Source organism: Dromaius novaehollandiae, chromosome 19 (assembly GCF_036370855.1).
Source record: "Dromaius novaehollandiae isolate bDroNov1 chromosome 19, bDroNov1.hap1, whole genome shotgun sequence".
Lineage (NCBI taxonomy): Eukaryota > Metazoa > Chordata > Aves > Casuariiformes > Dromaiidae > Dromaius > Dromaius novaehollandiae.
In genome coordinates, this window is record NC_088116.1 from 1887809 (window position 1) to 1905918 (window position 18110).

Sequence of the window (18110 nt, forward strand, 5' to 3'; positions counted from 1 at the left end):
AAGAGTACTTAAAACTGGATTACCATGCAAGACTTTTTTCAACTTTTCTTCCCCTTTCTTTAATGCAAAAATATTTTTTACAATTCTCGACTCGCAGGTTGTTAGCCAGCGGTTTCCTCAGAACAGCATTGGAGCGGTCGGCAGCGCCATGTTCCTGCGGTTCATCAACCCTGCCATCGTCTCCCCCTACGAGGCGGGGATTTTGGACAAAAAGCCTCCACCAAGGATCGAAAGGGGATTGAAACTGATGTCAAAGGTGAATCGGCGTATGTTTTTATTTGGTCATACTGGGCGTTCCCTCTGATTTGTTTTCATTGATTGAATCGTTACGAGAAAGTTTAGTTCAACTTCTAGTTATTTGTAGCAAAGACTATGTTTGTTTAAACTGTAGTTTAACATCATAATATTAATGTTGTAGCTCACAACAATCTAACTATTATGGGGATCGGTCTGTATGGAAGAAACATTCTCCCAAATTGGGTGTAAAGTAACAGAATGCCTTCTGGCATCTTTCATTTGAGCTTCTAATCTTATTTAAAAACAGATAAAGAAACTGACATTACTTTTTGAATAACGAGAATTTTTGCAGCCAGATACAGATTAAAAATTCGTACTAGCTCTAAAGAAATCATTTTTGCTCTCCTTAATCTCAAGACTTGTGTCATGTAGTACATTTTCCTGCTAATAAATAAATAAATAAATAAATGAAGGCTTAATGATGGTGTGTAACCTTTGTGGCCTGTGTATATTATCCATTTTAAATGTTGAGAAATCATAATTTTCTTTATATATGCATATGCTGCTGCCTTTAGATAGGTCTGTAAAAGTTTCCAGAAGAAATAAGAACTAAACAGTATATTTGGAAGACTGTTTCTTTTTCTGTTATAAACTTGATTAAAGTTCATAAAGAAGTGAAGTTATTTCTAATAGTTCCATAAAAGAAAATATTTTGAAAGAGAAAGTGTAGTGAAAGTATTGTATATTTATTGGTTTGTGTGACTTTTCTTTGTTTTGAAGTTTCACAATAAGCTAAAATGGGTATTTGTGATAGTGAAGTTACCCTGGCAATCATAACAGTTGATACATTAAACCTATACGTGGCTTTATCTGTCTTTTTGTTGTTTAGATACTTCAGAGTATTGCCAACCATGTCCTGTTTACAAAAGAAGAACATATGCGGCCTTTTAATGATTTTGTCAAAAGCAATTTTGATGCAGCACGAAGGTAGGCCTTTTGGAAAATTAGGCAAAGAATCTTTGTCGTGTGTAACCAGTAAGCGGGAAAGTGTGCTTATAGCCTTTTAGCTTGTATTGAGACTACTCAGCTGCTTTCCCTTCCTTCCATGCTCATGGGAACGACTGGTTTTCAACTTCAGGTTTTTCCTTGATATTGCGTCCGATTGCCCAGCTAGCGACACTGTCAACCACAGCCTGTCTTTCATCAGTGACGGCAACGTGCTTGCTTTGCACCGGTTGCTGTGGAACAATCAGGAGAAAATTGGCCAGTACCTTTCCAGCAACAGGTAAGAGTTTGGAAATTTTATGGAGAAGGGAGTTGCTGGTGGGAGATCAATATTTTGAAATACTTTCAAATGCTTTTGTAGCAATTACTGAGAAGAATGTCACGGCAGAATATCTCACCTTTGGGAGCTTTTTTGTCTTACTGACAACCTGTTGCTGGGACATGTGCATAACTGTTACCCTCTTTGCTTGCCAACCTTTTGTGCAAGCGTAAAATTGTATGCCAATGTCTATCTTCTGCAGCAGTTGTCACATGTGTAACACATTTTTCTAATTTCTTCAGTGGACACAAATTTCTTAAAAATTTATCCTGTTCAAGATAAAGAAGGGATATTGGACAAAAATAAATAATGCTGAGTGAAGAAAGACCTGTCTTTTAAGTAATCTGCTGTTTCTAGGGACCACAAGGCTGTTGGAAGACGACCTTTTGACAAAATGGCCACTCTTCTTGCCTATCTGGGTCCTCCGGAGCATAAACCTGTGGCGGACACCCATTGGTCCAGTTTAAATCTCACTAGTTCCAAATTTGAAGAATTTATGACAAGGTAATAGGATTATTGTGGAGGGAAAAATACCTGGTGGGTTTTTAGACTTTAGCATGTCAGGTATTGTAAGTAGTTATCATTCTAGCTTTCATTTTGAAGGGGAGTTTAAAAAGCTGCCTCTATGAATACCTTTTATATTTTTGAGTAGAAGGTTTTAATCTGTGAATCCAAAGTTAAATTGAAAACCTGAAAAAGCAGTAATTTGAACAGTTTAAAAAGGTTCAGAATTGTGTGAGCTTATTAATACTTTCGTCTAAAGATATAAGTAAAGAAGCTTTTTTTGTCAAGTTGCTTGTGAAAAGTTGATGTCAATGTACCGCTTTCTAGGCATCAGGTACATGAAAAAGAGGAGTTCAAAGCACTGAAAACGTTAAATATTTTCTACCAAGCTGGGACATCAAAAGCTGGCAATCCTGTTTTCTACTACATTGCTCGGCGGTAAGGAAACTTTCACCTCCCCTGTCTAAAATAAACATGTAAAATCAAAAGTATCAAGTGTATCTAGGAAAGGGACACCAACTTCTTAACAAGAATCTGAAAATAGCTTATTTCTTAAATTTTGGTGATGGAGTATTTTTGAATTGAGATATTTTCTAGATTGGAACTGCCATAGTTTTTCCATCCAGTAGTACCTGAGTGCCTGTAGAAATGTACCTGAAGTTTTTAATAATGTTATTGTTTTTCACTGTATAAGTTAACTACATCTATGTCACATTATTTTAACCCTTTATCAGTGACTTTACTGTTGTCTCTTTCTGAAGTATAAAGTGAACAAAGTAAAATGTGGGATAAAATTTCTCAGAAATCTCCATATCCCTTTTTCAAGAGTAATACAAATATTTAGAAGTTTCTTACATAGTCAGTAATGTGGTATTGCTTCAGTTTTACCAATGTGTTCTAAGAAAGTAGTTTTGTGGTTTTGAAAGTGTTCGAGGTGTTGAAAATGTCGCTGAAGTGATGAGAAAAGCAAATGCTGAAGTGTGAACTACAAGTTTTGCATGTATTTTCAATTAGGCAAGATTGAAAGCTTTAAGTCGTCCCTGCTCTGGGAGATAGTGATTATGACAATGAGTAACATGCTGCAGTACTGAAAAATTTGGGACGAATATCCCAGAGTTTAGTATTAGTCACATTACAGTCTAAGTCAATTACCTCTGTTCAAAACAAACAAAAAAAAAACAAAAAAAAAAACCCCAACCTTGTATTCGATTGAAATAAAGGAAGGCTGCAATTACAGTAAGTATATAATTTAAACTAGATATTTAAATCTAGTTATTAAGTAATTGCACTATGAAATCCATGGAGTAAGGACAGCATATTCAAAACAGTATCTGTAACAATTACACTCAGTACTAGACATCATTCTCAGACTTCTTAAAAAAAGAAAAAATAATACTAATAATAGTCATTGTGCTCACAACCAAGTGCTAAGTGCAATGAAAGGCAGAACAGTAAAGATGGATAACATCGGAGCTGTTGTACCTCTTCTCTGTGCTGTTGGTGGTGCTTTTGCTGTTGGTAGCGGTGTTGCTGGTGAGGTGTGGGCTGGGGGCAGCGGGACTGCTGGTCTGGGCGTCAGTGGGGTTGTGTGGTGGTGGTGGTGGTGGTGCTGAGGCCAGGGGAGTTCTCACTGGCACTGGCTGGGGTAGTGAGGGTCATGTCAGCGAGGCATTTATCGGTGCTGGTAGATCTTGCGGGTGCGTTGGGGCTCGTCGTGGTGGCGGGATTCTTGCTGATGCTTTTCGTGCCAGCGGGGCTCTCGGTGTTGCTTTCGCTGCTGTTGCCGATGGGGCTATTGCTAGTGCAGCTGGCAGCAGCTGAGCTCGTGCTGGTGGAGTTCACGTGGTGGCTCTGGCTCTTCCTGGGGCTTCTGCTGCTGGTGGGCGCGTGTCTGCGATGCCGGTGGGGCTGCTGCTGGCACCGGCCGGGTGCTCGCTTGTGAGACTTGCGGATGGTGCGCTTGCCTGTGGCATGGTTGGGAATGACTGTGCTCGGGGGCTCGTGTTTGAGCTGCGCCTTGGGGAGGGGCTGGCGGGGAGCTCTTGGTGGGGGTGCAAGTGCAGCTGTCCCCGGCGGTGGCACTGCTGCCGGGGGGCCGGGGGTGGCAGTTTCATCGGTGGTGCCCCTTCCAGTGTAAAGCGTTGTTGTGAGCTGAGGAGGTGTCGTCAGTGGTGAACTTTCTGCGGTCCCTCTGGGTTCACGTAAGAACTGGAGAACGGGCAGAGCACACCGCTTCTCCAGCAGCATCTTCCGTTTGTGTTGAACGATTTACTTAATTCGTCAACAGATGCTTGCTAACAAGGCCTTACTGGAATTTACTTATTCCTAAAGGAAATCTTATCTAATGTGAATTTAAGATTTTTTTTATTCAATTAAATAAAATTTTAAATCCCTACTTTTTTATTCTTATAATTTTTCATCAGTTGTGCTTTTTTACTCTGTGTTGTAGATTGAGTTGCAAACTTACTTTCCTAGAAAATTTGTGCTCTGTTATACCGTATGACTTTTACCATATCCCCCCTCAGAAATACTCATTTTCAAATAGACAGCAACTTGAAGAACTGGAAAACTTATTTAGTGTTTTACCACTGGATAATAACTGTACCTTATTCCAAATTCAGGTTGAAGGCCAAAATAGACAACAAGCTTTGAAGAACCTTTCCGAATATAACCTCTAAATTTATAGTTGAGTTCTGCTGCTTAAATACGGATTCCTAAGCGTGATGCAATTAGAAATTCAACAAATGAGTATATCTGTTCATGTTTCTTGTATTATGTTTTTGATTTTCACAGCGACAAACAAAATGAACTTCTGTTCAATATTATTGTGGAGGGTAAAATAAACTCCAAACTGTTTCTTCCTTCTGGGATTTTGTAGTCATGCCAGACGGGGTTTTTTGTGCTTTTTCAAAAAAGGGGGGGGGGGGAGGGGGGAACAACCAAAACCCCTTGCTGTCAAGCAGGTAAGGTAAGGAAGAAATGCTTAAATTCTATTAAATTTGTAGCTATGAAAGTTCTCGAACTCTTAAATCACTTCTAGGGAGACTTCAGACATAATGAAATTCAGAGGTGGAAGAAAAATGAAAGCATAATGTAGCTGTTACCATTTGGAAATTAGAGCTTTTGTAGCAGTGAAAGCGAAAGGCTTGTGCTTCGTGTCATTTCTGCACTGAAAGAATGCATAAGCCCATGCCAGTCAAAGGAACAGTGACTAAGTAGCATGAAGAAACTTCTGTTACATAAATTTTGTGTTCTTACCTACTTTACATAAACTTTTTTCCAGTGATTTGTAGCTCTGAAATAGAAACTATATGAGAAAACACTTACACAAATCAACCTTTAGCTTCCCCCTCCTCTTGTCTGGGGAAGAACTTGGGAAATTGCCTTCATTTGACTTGATCCCTTTTCTGCACTTTCAACACTCTTGACTCGTTGGATGGAGTGGAAGGAAACCAGATGAGTAGGACCACTTACCTTATGTCCTGCTTCTGTGTCTTTAAAAGCAACGCTATGCTTTTGTGACCTCTTTTAAGGTCTTTGAGTCACCTTTGAGCCTGTTGTCCTGGCTGAAATGGGTCTTCACAAAATCTTAAATGAAGCTTCACCTTGCAGTATTAAGTGATCATATGAGTTTCTAACAGTTATTAACTTGTATTAAATTAGATTATCTTGTGTATCTTTCACATTTGACAACAAAATGGTTGAAAAGAGGGTTAGTTTATGGAAATTTTCTTTTGCAACATCAGTGATAAGTTGTTGAACCAAAACTGAAACAATTTTGTGTTCAGAGAAACATATTTGCATATCTAACATTAGTTTTCATAAAATGTTGAACAGTGTGAGACTTGTGGAATGACTTTACTGGGATGCCTGAATGTTCAGTGTAATTCTATACTAGGAACAGATTTCTTGAAACTTAAGTTTGACACTGTTTACTCTAGCTAGTAGGCTCATGCCTTAAAGATTCAACTGGGATACAGAGTTTGACACTGAGAGAGTGTATGTAGTGCTGACACTGAAATTCGTTTGTCTGTCTTAAAGTACTCCTTTTGTTTTTAATTTCATTTTTTCCTAGAGATTCCTGAAACTAAATCTGCACACACAGTTACAAAAGTTTAACTAAAGATGTGTTTTTAAATGTTGCATTGTGTAGGTGAGTAACCAAGTGTGTGAACACTTAAATTTACCTATCCTTGGATGATGAATTTTGCAAAAGTTGATTTCTGCATAGGCTTAATATAAATTTTAACATATAGCCAAAAAAGATATGTGTTCATGGACAGCATGTATCAGTTTAAATAAATGTTTTTTTAAAAAGCATGCTGACTGTTTTAGACAACATAATTTTATACAGTTGAATGTCAGAATTTTAAAAAAATATATATATGATGTATTATATTCAGACCCCTTCTAAACTAGTTGTACTGCTGTCAGTAGAAAAGACTGGTTATTAAAATTTAGGAATAAAAATGGATGTTTGGAAACTCAAGTTTTCTCCCAGTTGTTGTGTTTGTTCGCTGTTGTAATGACATACGCTTGAAGAGTTGTCAGACTTCTATCTCAAAGGGGGAGGATCAGCTGGAGTCCCTTCTCCCCGCTCCCGCCTGTGTTTCCATTCCTCCCCGAGTCCTTTCCAAGTAATAGTAATGCGTTCCGGAAACGATTTCTCTGAGACTGATGCAGGTATACATCACAAGAATTTTTTTTTTTTTTTTAATGAAAAAAACAGAAATATACTCTCAGGAACACTTCTGGTTTGGAAGATACCTGGCCCTTTTCTAAGGCAAACATATAGTGGGGGGGAGGTCCTCCCCAACTTCTGTAAGAGTGGTGTTGAATGCTCAACAAAGCTATTCATATATCTAGTTTATTACTAAATAAACTAATAACTAAATATACTTTCTATAGAAGTATGTTTAAAACTGTCATTGTAAACTTGCGTTGTTGCCTTTAGTATGAGTGAGCCTGTTTAAATGCAGTTTCTTCTCCCGCTCCTCTTGTGAGAGGCACAGTGGACTCAGGTAGATATTGAAGGGAACTCAACATGCTTGAAAGCTTAATTTGGAGTGGGATGGTGGTATTTCAGTGTCTGTTTGGGTAAGTGTGCCATCTTTTACGTACTCAACAGAAGGACTTTGTTGGAGTTTAATGAGAAAAGTGGTGTTGACTAGATCTGCAGAAGTCGGTTCTCTTCAGAGGTGAACTGGTGTTTTTTGCTCTGACCTGGATTGTTATCCTTTGAAAGCCGGTTATACAACAGCATTAGGAAGCCTTATGGGAAAGGATTATTTAAAGCATCTGTGCTAAACTAAATTCATGTACTCTAGACAAAAGGCATTCAACATAAAAGCTGCCATTGCTCCTGTGTGGGTACTGTGAGGAGCGATTCCCCGTAGCTCTGCAGAAGGGCAGGCGGGAGGGGAGCGTTGTGAAGGGGCACACATGCACTGCTGCTTGGTGTGTGGCTAATAGCTTGTGAACCCGCAGGACTAACTGATGGAAAAGAGGTGTCCCGGGGGGAAGCCTGTGGCAGGATTACAGAATTTTTCTCTGCCTCTTTTCCTTTGAGCAAAGAGACCTTTGGTGTAAGTCCCCTGTATATACACAAAGAGAAGATACTGTCTTAAATTCTCTTTAAAAAGCTGAAAAAACACCCCCTCTCCCACAAAAAGAAACAGTTTGCTCATCACATTCTTTTTCTTCGAGTTCAGTTTTTCCATCAGACATCCATGTCTTATTTCGTGCCAATTAAAATAAAATGCCTATGTTATTATCTTGTCCTCTTCAGGCAAGAAATCAAGCATGCAAATGCCAAGGATAGTGATAACCCATCTTCCCAGAGCTTCTCTGTCTGGCTGTGATCCAGGGCATCCTTATGTGTTCTGTGAAGATTTGACACGCAATGTGTTCGCTTTCATTTGTAGAGTAAGAAAAGGTTATTTCACATGTAAAGAAAGAATTTCTGGAAATAACTTCATAGAAAAGTATGTGACATATGCTTGAGCACTTACCTACCTTTTGTTTAAAATCAGAAAAGTAAAATTATCCACACTATCTGGCTTAATAGCAGTGTTGTATTGGGAAATTAAGAGGCATAGTGACTCTGACTTGATACTGGGTCCACGTGCAAGTCATCTTAGCAAAAATATGTTGTTGTATAAATTTTACAAACTGTTTCAATACTTGGAGCTGAGACCTGCAGCTGCTTATATAAATCTGCCATACATGAAAATAACATAATAGTTATTTTGCACTTGTTTTGGCATTTGAAACCTTGATATTTTACTGTTAGCTGGTCCAAGGTGCAGGAATATTTTAAGTACACTGTTAGAATATTGGTGAGTAAAAGCAAAGCAAGTATTAGTGCGTGTTTTGCAGGCATCTGGAGAGGCATGGTGTGTGTAATAACCCTGCCCCTTCAGCACCATGAGGTGCACATCTCCAGTTCTGTGCAGCAGAATACATAAAAAGAAGGCAAAAAGAGCTGAGGCCTTGAACAGTTGTCCAAAATTTTCTTGTTTACTGAAGATGATACTGCCTAAAGCTGATGTAGAATAGCAGTGTAAGATACCTATAAATATTTCTTGGGTCTATATATAGCTAGAGAAATGTGCAGTTCTCACACAGTCAACGCTGATATCCAAAGAAAAGCTGGGGAATAGATTAACCACTCTTGGCCTTGATTGTTTACATCCAAGAGTAATAAATCCAAGAATGAAGTTGGTGATATGTTGACAAAAATATATAATCTGTCATTGAAATGGGCTAAGTAGCATTCACTTTAAAGTATATGTACTGCTTACTACTTGTCGTGAGTCAAGCATGCTGTCAGCTAAAAGAGCTGACCGCAATTTGGAGGATATATGGAAATGCGCTGAAATAAGATTGCACCTTTCTACAGGAAGCTTTGAAGTTCAGGGTTGGGTTTTTTTATTCAGTGATCTCTCTGACAGACTTTGGAAAGTAGTAGCATTTCTTAAATGGAGAAAATTGACCTACCTTTCTAACTTTGCTGTAAATCAGTACTCTGCACTGCATTTTGTCAGTGGAGCTGCCATGACTCCGCGTGCTGAAGTTAATCTCCTCCCTTGGGTACGAGGAGCTGCACTTTTACCTGGGGTAAGAAAACAGGAGAATTACCTTGTGCTCTTAATTCTTCCTGTGATTTGCCTCCTGGTAACCAGCTGATGTTGCCAGACCATGAGAGTGATTATAGCTATTGCTTACAAGGCTTAACCCTGCAGAATATCTCATCAAGTACAGCTGGATTTACTTTTCATAACTATGTATAAGGGCTGCTGATGAGAACTATGAGATTTTATGGCCAATATCTTTGCACCATTTTTTCTGCGGATCATTCAACTTGTTCTGCTTGCTTCCTTTTGTGGGAAAGTATATAATACTTAGCATCATTAAATACTGATTGTGCTTTTAGGTATGTGATGTTTCTTGGACAAAGCTGCCAACTCAGGCATCTGTGAATACACAGATGTTTTCAAGTAAACTTGACAGGTCTGGGCAAGTCAATAATGGTCCCGAATAATGCTAATATAGTTAAGCAGGATGCAACTTGTTTATGGTGTCAGTAGCTATTGACTGTAACTGTAGTGTCAGTCTTACTCTGTCATGGATGTATATTGGAATTTGGCCTTGAAACTTGTCCACAACAGGCAGAATTCACCTATCGAGACAATAAGTATATTTGTAAGTTAAATTTCAATTTCCATGTCTAAGTTGAAAAAGGGGGAGAATGTTACATAAAAAGTACTGCCAAATACTTTTTAATTACCAGCTTACTAGTAGCTGATCACACACTGACATAACACAACTTTAGAAGAAAATGGTAAAGACAAATATTTCTTCATCTTCTGACTTGCCCGAAATAGCTCATTTCATCTTTCTGAACTTCCTTGGTTGAAGTAGTAGCTGTTCAGGCAGTATAAAATTCCTAGAATAGTAACTCTTTAATTCCACATGTCACTACTATGTATTTAATTCCCTTTATGTCACTATAAAAATTTAAAACAGCTATTCTATGTATAACTGCGTTTCTACTTGTTTTCCTTGGGGAAGTAGTATGGATAGCTGTGACCTCTTATTTAGTAACTGACACTTAAAAATTGTTGAATTCAGCAGAAAGGAGTGGATGACTGAAAAAGAATAAGAAAGCTTGAGCATCAGTTAGCAGCGCAAAAGGATCCTTTGTAACTGGCCACCTGAAAGAATTTGGGGACAGGTGTTTGTGAAAGTTTGCTGTGCTGTTTTCCTAATGCTGCTTTGTCATCCCTGTGTCCCGTTCCCCCCGCTGCCCCAGTGGGAGGGTTTGAAAGTCGGCAAGCTGTCCACTGTGGAAGTGTCCCTTGGAGTAAGAAAAGGACTATAAACAAGAATGAGCTCCAAAACCACCTCTGATCTCCTATGGTGCTAGACAGTTCTTGAGTCTTACAGGGATGGAAATATTTTCCATAGTGTTGCGATGCTGAACTCTATGTAAAAACTATAGTTTTAGTCATTGACCAAGTTACCTGGCAACTTAATCTGAAAAGTTGCCTTAAATAGAATAACCTTATAAACTATGTGCCAAGGATTTTGGATGAACACAAACCTCAGCTCCTCAAAGTCAGATACGTGCTCCTCCTTTCCATGGAGTTGGGGGCAAGGGACCGATTTCTCTGTATTTTATCCAGATACAGGATGCTTAACTAAAACAGAGTTGCATTTTGACATAAGCCTTGTTACTAGTTCAAATATTAGTTCCCTTTACCTCTCTTTTGCTAGGTAATTTCTCTGCAGTAATTATGTAATTCTTCGGCTTTCTTCCATGAGGCTGCTTTCTCAAAGCCAGCAGGTTGGCCTGTTTTCTGGAAGGATATTCTGACATCTTTTGTACTAGATGGAGCATGCCAGAGTGGTGCTTATTTGGGGTCTTGTGGTTCAGAGCCAGATATGCTTTTTGTTAAGCTGTGGAATGTGAAAAGACTGCTTAGGTTGGAGCTGCCAGTATGTTTGAGGGCTTGCAGCAGGCTGGGTGTGTGTGCGTCTTTTTTTTTTAGTTTGAGATCTAGTTGCTAGGGCATCGTTGAGTCACTTTCCTGATGTATCTGGATCAGTTTATATCCTCCTCGTGTTGTGAAATTTAATCTCCTCTGTCATTTCTCTCTGCATTTTGTTTCCTGGGCAACAACCTGACTTTCAAAGCCAGTATTCTTCCTTCCTTAATCCTTGCTCTCTTATGAAGATGCTCAATAAGTCTATATATATTGACCTTGAAGTACTGCCATTAAGTTTTAAAGCTAATATCCCAAACAAATTAATAGGAAACATGGGAATTCAGACCTCTGAGTTATTGCTTCAGGCCACAACTATCCCTGCGGCAATTATAACGTTTCAAAAACAAACATATTTCTATTACGAGCTATGCTATACCTTTTTGGGGCAAGCAATTAAGATATGCAAGTTAGCACCATTTAAAAAAAAAAAAGTCATCCTGAAGTGTTATGTAGGTATTTTGGAAAAAAGAATTTCTCTGAGGATAAATCTTTTTACCAGCATGTTTGTTTTAGACGAACTGATTCTGTAGCGTTCGCCTCCATGCCTATCACTTTTATTTCAATTTGGCTGCACTGTTGCCAAGCAACTATAGTACATGACTCCTACATTTGCCTGCCTACTCGCTACTCGGTTATCAACTCATTGTTATGCAAGAAAAATACAAGGAAACCTAAATACAAGGAAACCTGCTTTCCTGAGAGCAGTGTGGCTGTGACGCCCTGCAGCTTCCACCATGCCATGATTGTGAGCATATACTCACAATATATCACGTATGTGTGTTTGGAAAACCCCAGAAACCCGTTTCCACCTCCAGGTTTTTATCAGCACACTTAAGACTTTGAAGTCCAGGTGGCAAGTCGTCCAGTATGGGAAGCTGCAATTTGTCCTGAACAACTTCTGAAGACAGAATTTTTTGTGGCTAGCATCACTGTTCTCCGAATAGTGTCATTTTAAGGGAAGCGTTCTCAGAGCGTGTGGAGGTGATTCCATGAAGGGTCTTTTTTGCATCCAGTAGGATTTGGCATCGTGTACTGAATTGTTCAGCAAGGGTACATGTAGTATTTCACATCATTCCCTCGATGTAATATAATTCACTCAAGGTGCTTTAGTCCTAGCACCTCATTTAGTCATCTCTGTCTTACCTTGCAACTAAGCTGCTCTGAACTGTGTAGGATAAAACCGTATGAGTGAGATAATTCTAGGAAATACCTAATTCTGAAAATGATGAGTAGGTTGGTACTGTTTTATAATGAGTTAATGTTTAGCAAATACACTGACTGTCCAGAGAGATCCAAGCAGGCAGTGGCATTTTTTTAGTACTGATTCTAGTTTGTGGAATTTAGCAGTTCGTGCCAGATTGCTTAACCTGGGAAAATAGACGGGAGCTGTGCAAGTGGACATTTTTCAGACAGCAGGTAGCCCCTTTCTATAATGAGGCACTTCCACAGGCCAGTGAAGGTACCATGTATACGTTGCTTATGGTCTAGGTTGTCTAAACTTTGACTTGCATAACTAGTACTTGTCTACCTAAAGTGCCATTTTATTTTATTTTATTTTTAGGGAGCGAGCACAAGAGCGCTACCTTTTTTGTGGTGGATAGGCATATGCTTTAGGTGTTTGCAAGTCCTAAAGGGTAGGAAGGGTAGATTGTTCTGTGTTACCATGGTCTCATCAGTTTATTAATAAACAACATTAGAGAAAAATTGAGTATCAAGGTAATATAATTTGATTATGCAATAAATTTTCCCATAAGATATGAAGATTAGCCAAATACCTGTTTAAGATAGGTTTGTATGTTAAAACAGTATCTATTCAGTGATGTTACCTCTCCCCAAGAGTATACAGTAGCTAGGCATATTTGAAATGAAGCACTACTACTAATTCGGTTCAATACAAACTTAACTTTATTTTTACTTAAATGCCAATGAAATAACTGTACAAATTCATTGTGTAACATTTACTTTCCTGTTAGAAATTAAAATACATTTCTGGTTATAGAAATATTGTTCACAATTGGAAAGTTGTGATTTCTCTGATACCAGTGGTTGTAAATGGTCGACAGCCCTCATTGACACCTGGGAGAAATAGGTAGAGGACTCCAGTCTCAGTAGTGAGGTTTCCTGGGTTTTGTAGCACCTTCATGCTACAACAACTGGAAATTAAATGGCCTGAAATGAATGGAAAACGTTTAATAAAGGTTTGTAATATTAAGTGAATAATTCTTAATTTTTTCAATGAACTTGTTCTTCAATTTTCATTTCATGCTGTTTGCAAAACTTTACCTGTAGTATATCAAGTACCTTTGCCACGTAATTTAGATTATTGTGCTAGAGTGGACAGAACCATGCGTGCAACTATTTCTACTCATTGATGGTGCAGATATCAAGGAAAATAGCATTCATGCTCATCCTTATAAGACAATGATTTGGGCATGTTCAATGCCATGGATTGCGTTAATTTAAGTCACAAGGCCAGTTCAAGGATTGTTTAAATGACAGTTAGCTTGTCAGCTAATTACATAATTGACTTATGTTACGTAATTTGCATTACAAATTGGCTGATATTTCATTTTGCTGTTCAAAAAGTAGTAGTTTGATACATTCTGGCCAAGTTGTGGTATTCTGTTAAGCATAATGAAATAACAGTTATTTCAGATTTTTTGGATGTAACTTGAAATAAATTTAAGTGCTTCATTTCATTAATTTGTGTAGATAAGCTCTGTGTTGTCCAAGAGTGTCATGGCATTGAACATCTTGTGTTTTTCTCTACTTTTATCTTTTTTTGAAGTATGGAGAGCGAGAAATAACTTGCCTGCAGCCTCCAAGTCAAGACAGAGCAAAAAGAGAAGTCAGCCCCTACCACTTCCCCATGCCAAAGTTAGACCGTGTTGTCTTCTGCCTGTCCCCTCCTAGTGGACACCATGGCATTGTCATATTTAATTTCTAAATTCAAAACTGTTGTTCTTCATATTTAAAATACCTAGTATGTATGAAGCAAACATAGATATACATGCTAGCCATTTTCCCAGGAATAACTTCTGGTTAGTGAAACAGTTAGGTTCATTTTTTTTATTTTTTTCCCCTTCCTTTTGCATGTCATCATAACTTACGAAGGATCTGTACTACTATATTACAAGAATTGCTGGTTGGCAAGTCAAGCAAAACAATGCAGATATGATACAGGCCTTCTGTTTTCTCCAGATGTTTAATGACAAAACCATACATAAAGTCAGTACTTAAAATTCTGATGTTTTATTCTGTGCAAGTAAAATTAAAAATTTAAATACAAAATAAGCACATTTTTAAAAACAAAATCATAGGTTAGTTTTACTTGATTAAGACGTATTAAAATAAGTAGCAGCTTAGTATCAAGACATTAGTGTGCACTTCTTTAAGAACTGTTATTCTCCTTAGATCAGAGTCAGAACTTTGAATTTCTTGTATTTTGATTCATTATTTGACCTGGGTGTCTTTACTCCGGCTATGTATCACAGGAATAAACTTCACGAGACTGCAAGCCCTTAGCCAATAAACATCACCACTGCATTAAGCATTGTAACATAAAACAGATATACCTCACAGGTACTTGCTTTGGAGGGCACATGAGTATTCAATATATTTGTAGTGGATTCCTCGTTCCTTAAGGTAGCAGTTGTGCTCTGAGGCATTTTGGAGTAGTTTGTAGGCATGCCACTGGTAATGCTCAGCGTCAGGGGAGTAGTGGATGACCCCGTCGGACGAGCCGTGCTCGAGTTCACCTCGGTCGAATCTTTGATGTAGATGGTGCGCGTGGCTGCTGCTTCGTGCGAGCTCACTTTCCCGCTGGTCAGATCTTCTGGATAGAGGAGCAGTGGTCGGTCTGTGCTTGTAAACAGTACAGTTTGGCTTAAGGTAGCAGTTAAAGTAACTTCCTTAGCTTTGAATTGTTTACGCGTTTTTGTCATTTTGCTTGGTTCGGTTGCCGTCGGAGAAGCAGTTTTGTCTGCTGCCTTCATTCCCTTAATCATGAGGTTAGGCTCTGCGACCGTGGGAGCGGCCGACGTTGGTGTGGCGTTCGTCCAAAGCACCGTCTCGTTAGCGCAGGGAGCCCCTATGACGTTGGCAGCTGTGCCCTGCAGCCATTTAAGCAAATAAGGGATATTTTGTTTGTCGCTGCAGGACCAGGGGTTGTTGTATAGCGTTACTACTTGCAGCTGAAAGAGTTGGTCAAAAGCTTTGTCGGGAATGTACGTGAACTTGTTGTTGTGCAGGTAAAGGCTGGTAAGGTGCTGTAGTCTCACCAGCGTTCCTGGAAGTATCTGTGACAAGAAGTTACTGGATAGATCCACCGTCTCTATGTTGTAGGGCATGTTGGTTGGAACTGTCCAAAGTTTGTTGCTGCTGAGGTTGAGAAACTTGAGACTGCTCAGTGTGTTGTTGATCAGAACGGCTCTTTCCACCATGTTCCGGGAAACATCGAGCACTTTGAGATTCCACTGGTAAGCTGTGTCAAGTTTCTGGAGAACTTTGATATTGTTATTTATGGCATATAATTCCCATAGTGACTTGGGCAGATGAGCAGGAACGTTCTTGAGCCAATTATTTGAAATATCGAGGGTCCTCAAATTGGTAAATCTGGTCAGCTGATGATCAAGATCTATAAACTGGTTAAAGGACAGATTTAAATATGTAATGTTGTCCTGAAGTCCGTGTGGCAGTATAGTTAAGTTTCTGCCTGAACAGTCCACATTCCTGTCGTTTCCTGAGCATGTACAGTTAGAAGGACAGATACCCAGAGCAATGGGTATGAAAAACAGAAGGGCCAGCAGGCAGGTAGATGTTTTCAGTATCTGGTGTTCCATTGTTGCCTGAAAATAAATATACCAAAATCACACCCTTTAAATCCGTATAATATTTTATTTATTTTTAAGGGTTGTCTTTGCTCTGACTACTTGCAGGAGAAATTAAGTTAAAATATCAATAAACCCCTTTGTGGCACAGTCCTTTTTATAATTGTTCAAGAGAGACTTTACAAAGCATCCCTTCATAGACTGTCATGTTGTCTGGCAGAATGAGACTTGTTTTTTCATCTCCCGTTCCCCCTCAAGCTCAAATGAGGGCTTTCTTCCGAAAATGCAAGTCTCTTCCAAATGTTATACAATGTCTGCTTCTTGTTTTTAGTGATTTCAAGCCTATATTATATTTGGAATAATGTGTTCTTTTATACCGATGAAAAAATGGCTGTCAACTGGATCTGCTTTACAAATCTCTGCAGTAATGTAGCAGTCCCCCCCATACATGCATGCTATTTGCTTATATAGAATTGGTTAAAATACATCTTAAATTATGAAGAATTTTGAAACCTAAATTCCATTCTCATGCCAACATACACGTTATTATTTTGTCTTATTATAGTGTTAATTACATTCTCAAAGCTGGTAACACATGTTTGAAAGCTGAATTAATGTTAGTAAGAAATCTCTGACACTGCAGCAAATTTCTGGTGCAAGCATCTGTCATCAACTAATAATTTCGATCTTACTACTGTCTCTGGTTTTGTAGTAGGTTTTTGTGATTAAAAACAAAAACATAAACTTACCGTAGTCTCTTCTGCAATATCAGTACATCATTTCTATGAAAGATTTGAGCTTAGAGGTCGTCTTGTTCTAGAGAGTAGCTACAGTTGCTGTCTGTGGATTGTGCTTGCCTCTTCAGCTGCATCGTATTGCTGCTAGCTGGGGCTCTGCAACCACCTGATCTGCACTACATCGAAGGACTGCAGAGCTGTCGTTGGTGCTGACTCAAATTTATGGCAAGGCGTGCATATTCAATAAAATAGTTGGATTTTGTAATTTGAATTAGTTAACTTCTCTGCACATTTTTATAGATACGTTACTGCATCAAAATATAGCATGCAAGTTTGCCTGTGCAAAGAGTGTCGAGGGGAATTTCTGTAGGCTATTTGAGCTTAACCTATGCTTCCCTTTAAATGATCCTTTTTAAAAAATCCTATAAGTTGTGGGTGTTTTTTACTTTCATTTAACCTATGCTCTTGTGATAATGGTTAATATTAATTTAGGCTTCCTCTCCTGAATCTTCTTAATCTACACTACCAGAGTATCTTTTTATAATTTTAAAATGTTCAGTTTTCTACTCCTCAGATCAGGCTGTCACTATATTGTCAGATAAAATACAGCTCAGCTTGTAGGATTTTACAGGTTTCTATAGGAAATCTTTATCTGAATTTCTCCATGCAATATGGTAAGGGTGGGTATGGTTTATAATGCTGTTAATATGAATGTGGTATAATGTCACAAGCCTTAAAAAGAAATGCGTTTTTTCAGGTACACGCTTTCATATGTCTTATGAATGATAAGAAATTGTAACGATCTTTCCCTATGCCCATTGTATGCACAGCAGCATACAGTGCATATGCACAGCTTATGACTTTAATTTTCAGTGGTAATTTAAAGACTTTGAAGTTTATTGCTGTTATATGTGCAAACAAGTGCTCTGTGCAGCATTCACAGTATATTCCCTGCCCCAAAGAGTTCAGAATTACAAGCCCTTTGCTGTTTTGCAGAGATGTCATGGAAAGCTAGCTTTGGCATCTAGCAGCTTCTTGCTATGAGTCTAAACATTCAAATACTGGTAAAATGTTTTGTTTTTAATTTACCTCTGAAACTATTCTCCAACTACCCAAAAAGTTATCTTACCAAAATGCATGATTTTAGGCAGGATACTGAGCTTCACTTATACTCAGGGCCAAGACAGGAACCTGTAAAAACCGTAGTCAGATAGCTTGAGTTAAAAGGAATCTAGTGTCTAGGCAACATCAATTTAAAGTTCATATTAGTAAGATTGAGTGCATTCTGAAAGTACTGCTTCAGAGGAAGAAGTTAGTAAATGCGCATAGCTAGTTCTGACACTCATGTGCCTGGGTGTTCCATAAACTGCTTGTATTTTGTCCACAAAAATCAAAGTATCTAGGTAAAAGAAAGCCTTTTTATACTTGT

The 18110-nt window shown here is 38.6% G+C and overlaps 2 protein-coding genes across 5 annotated transcripts in view; one reads left to right on the plus strand and one right to left on the minus strand.

Annotated features, from left to right (window-relative positions):
- Positions 1–18110, plus strand: part of NF1 (neurofibromin 1) — a 179053-nt gene that overhangs the window by 118663 nt on the left and 42280 nt on the right. For all 3 annotated transcript variants that reach the window (XM_064523066.1, XM_026106924.2, XM_026106931.2), the window contains 5 exons: positions 98–256; positions 1127–1224; positions 1376–1522; positions 1919–2065; positions 2393–2503. In XM_064523066.1, coding sequence (XP_064379136.1) covers positions 98–256; positions 1127–1224; positions 1376–1522; positions 1919–2065; positions 2393–2503 — 662 coding nt within the window. The remainder of the gene's footprint in view (positions 1–97; positions 257–1126; positions 1225–1375; positions 1523–1918; positions 2066–2392; positions 2504–18110) is intronic.
- Positions 13003–16889, minus strand: OMG (oligodendrocyte myelin glycoprotein). Of its 2 annotated transcripts, XM_026106965.2 has the most exons (3): positions 16694–16889; positions 14691–15962; positions 13003–13284 (listed from the first exon to the last, which is right to left on the minus strand). In XM_026106965.2, the coding sequence occupies exons 2-3, from the start codon at positions 15954–15956 to the stop codon at positions 13276–13278; spliced, it is 1275 nt and encodes a 424-aa protein (XP_025962750.1). In that variant the 5' UTR covers positions 15957–15962; positions 16694–16889; the 3' UTR covers positions 13003–13275. The 2 variants fall into 2 exon arrangements, with proteins under 2 accessions (XP_025962750.1, XP_025962741.1); XM_026106956.2 differs by having other exon boundaries at positions 13003–15962.

Excerpts from the sequence above, each read along its gene's own strand:
- OMG (XM_026106956.2), bottom strand. The coding sequence starts at position 15,956 with ATGGAACACCAGATACTGAAAACATCTACCTGCCTGCTGGCCCTTCTG.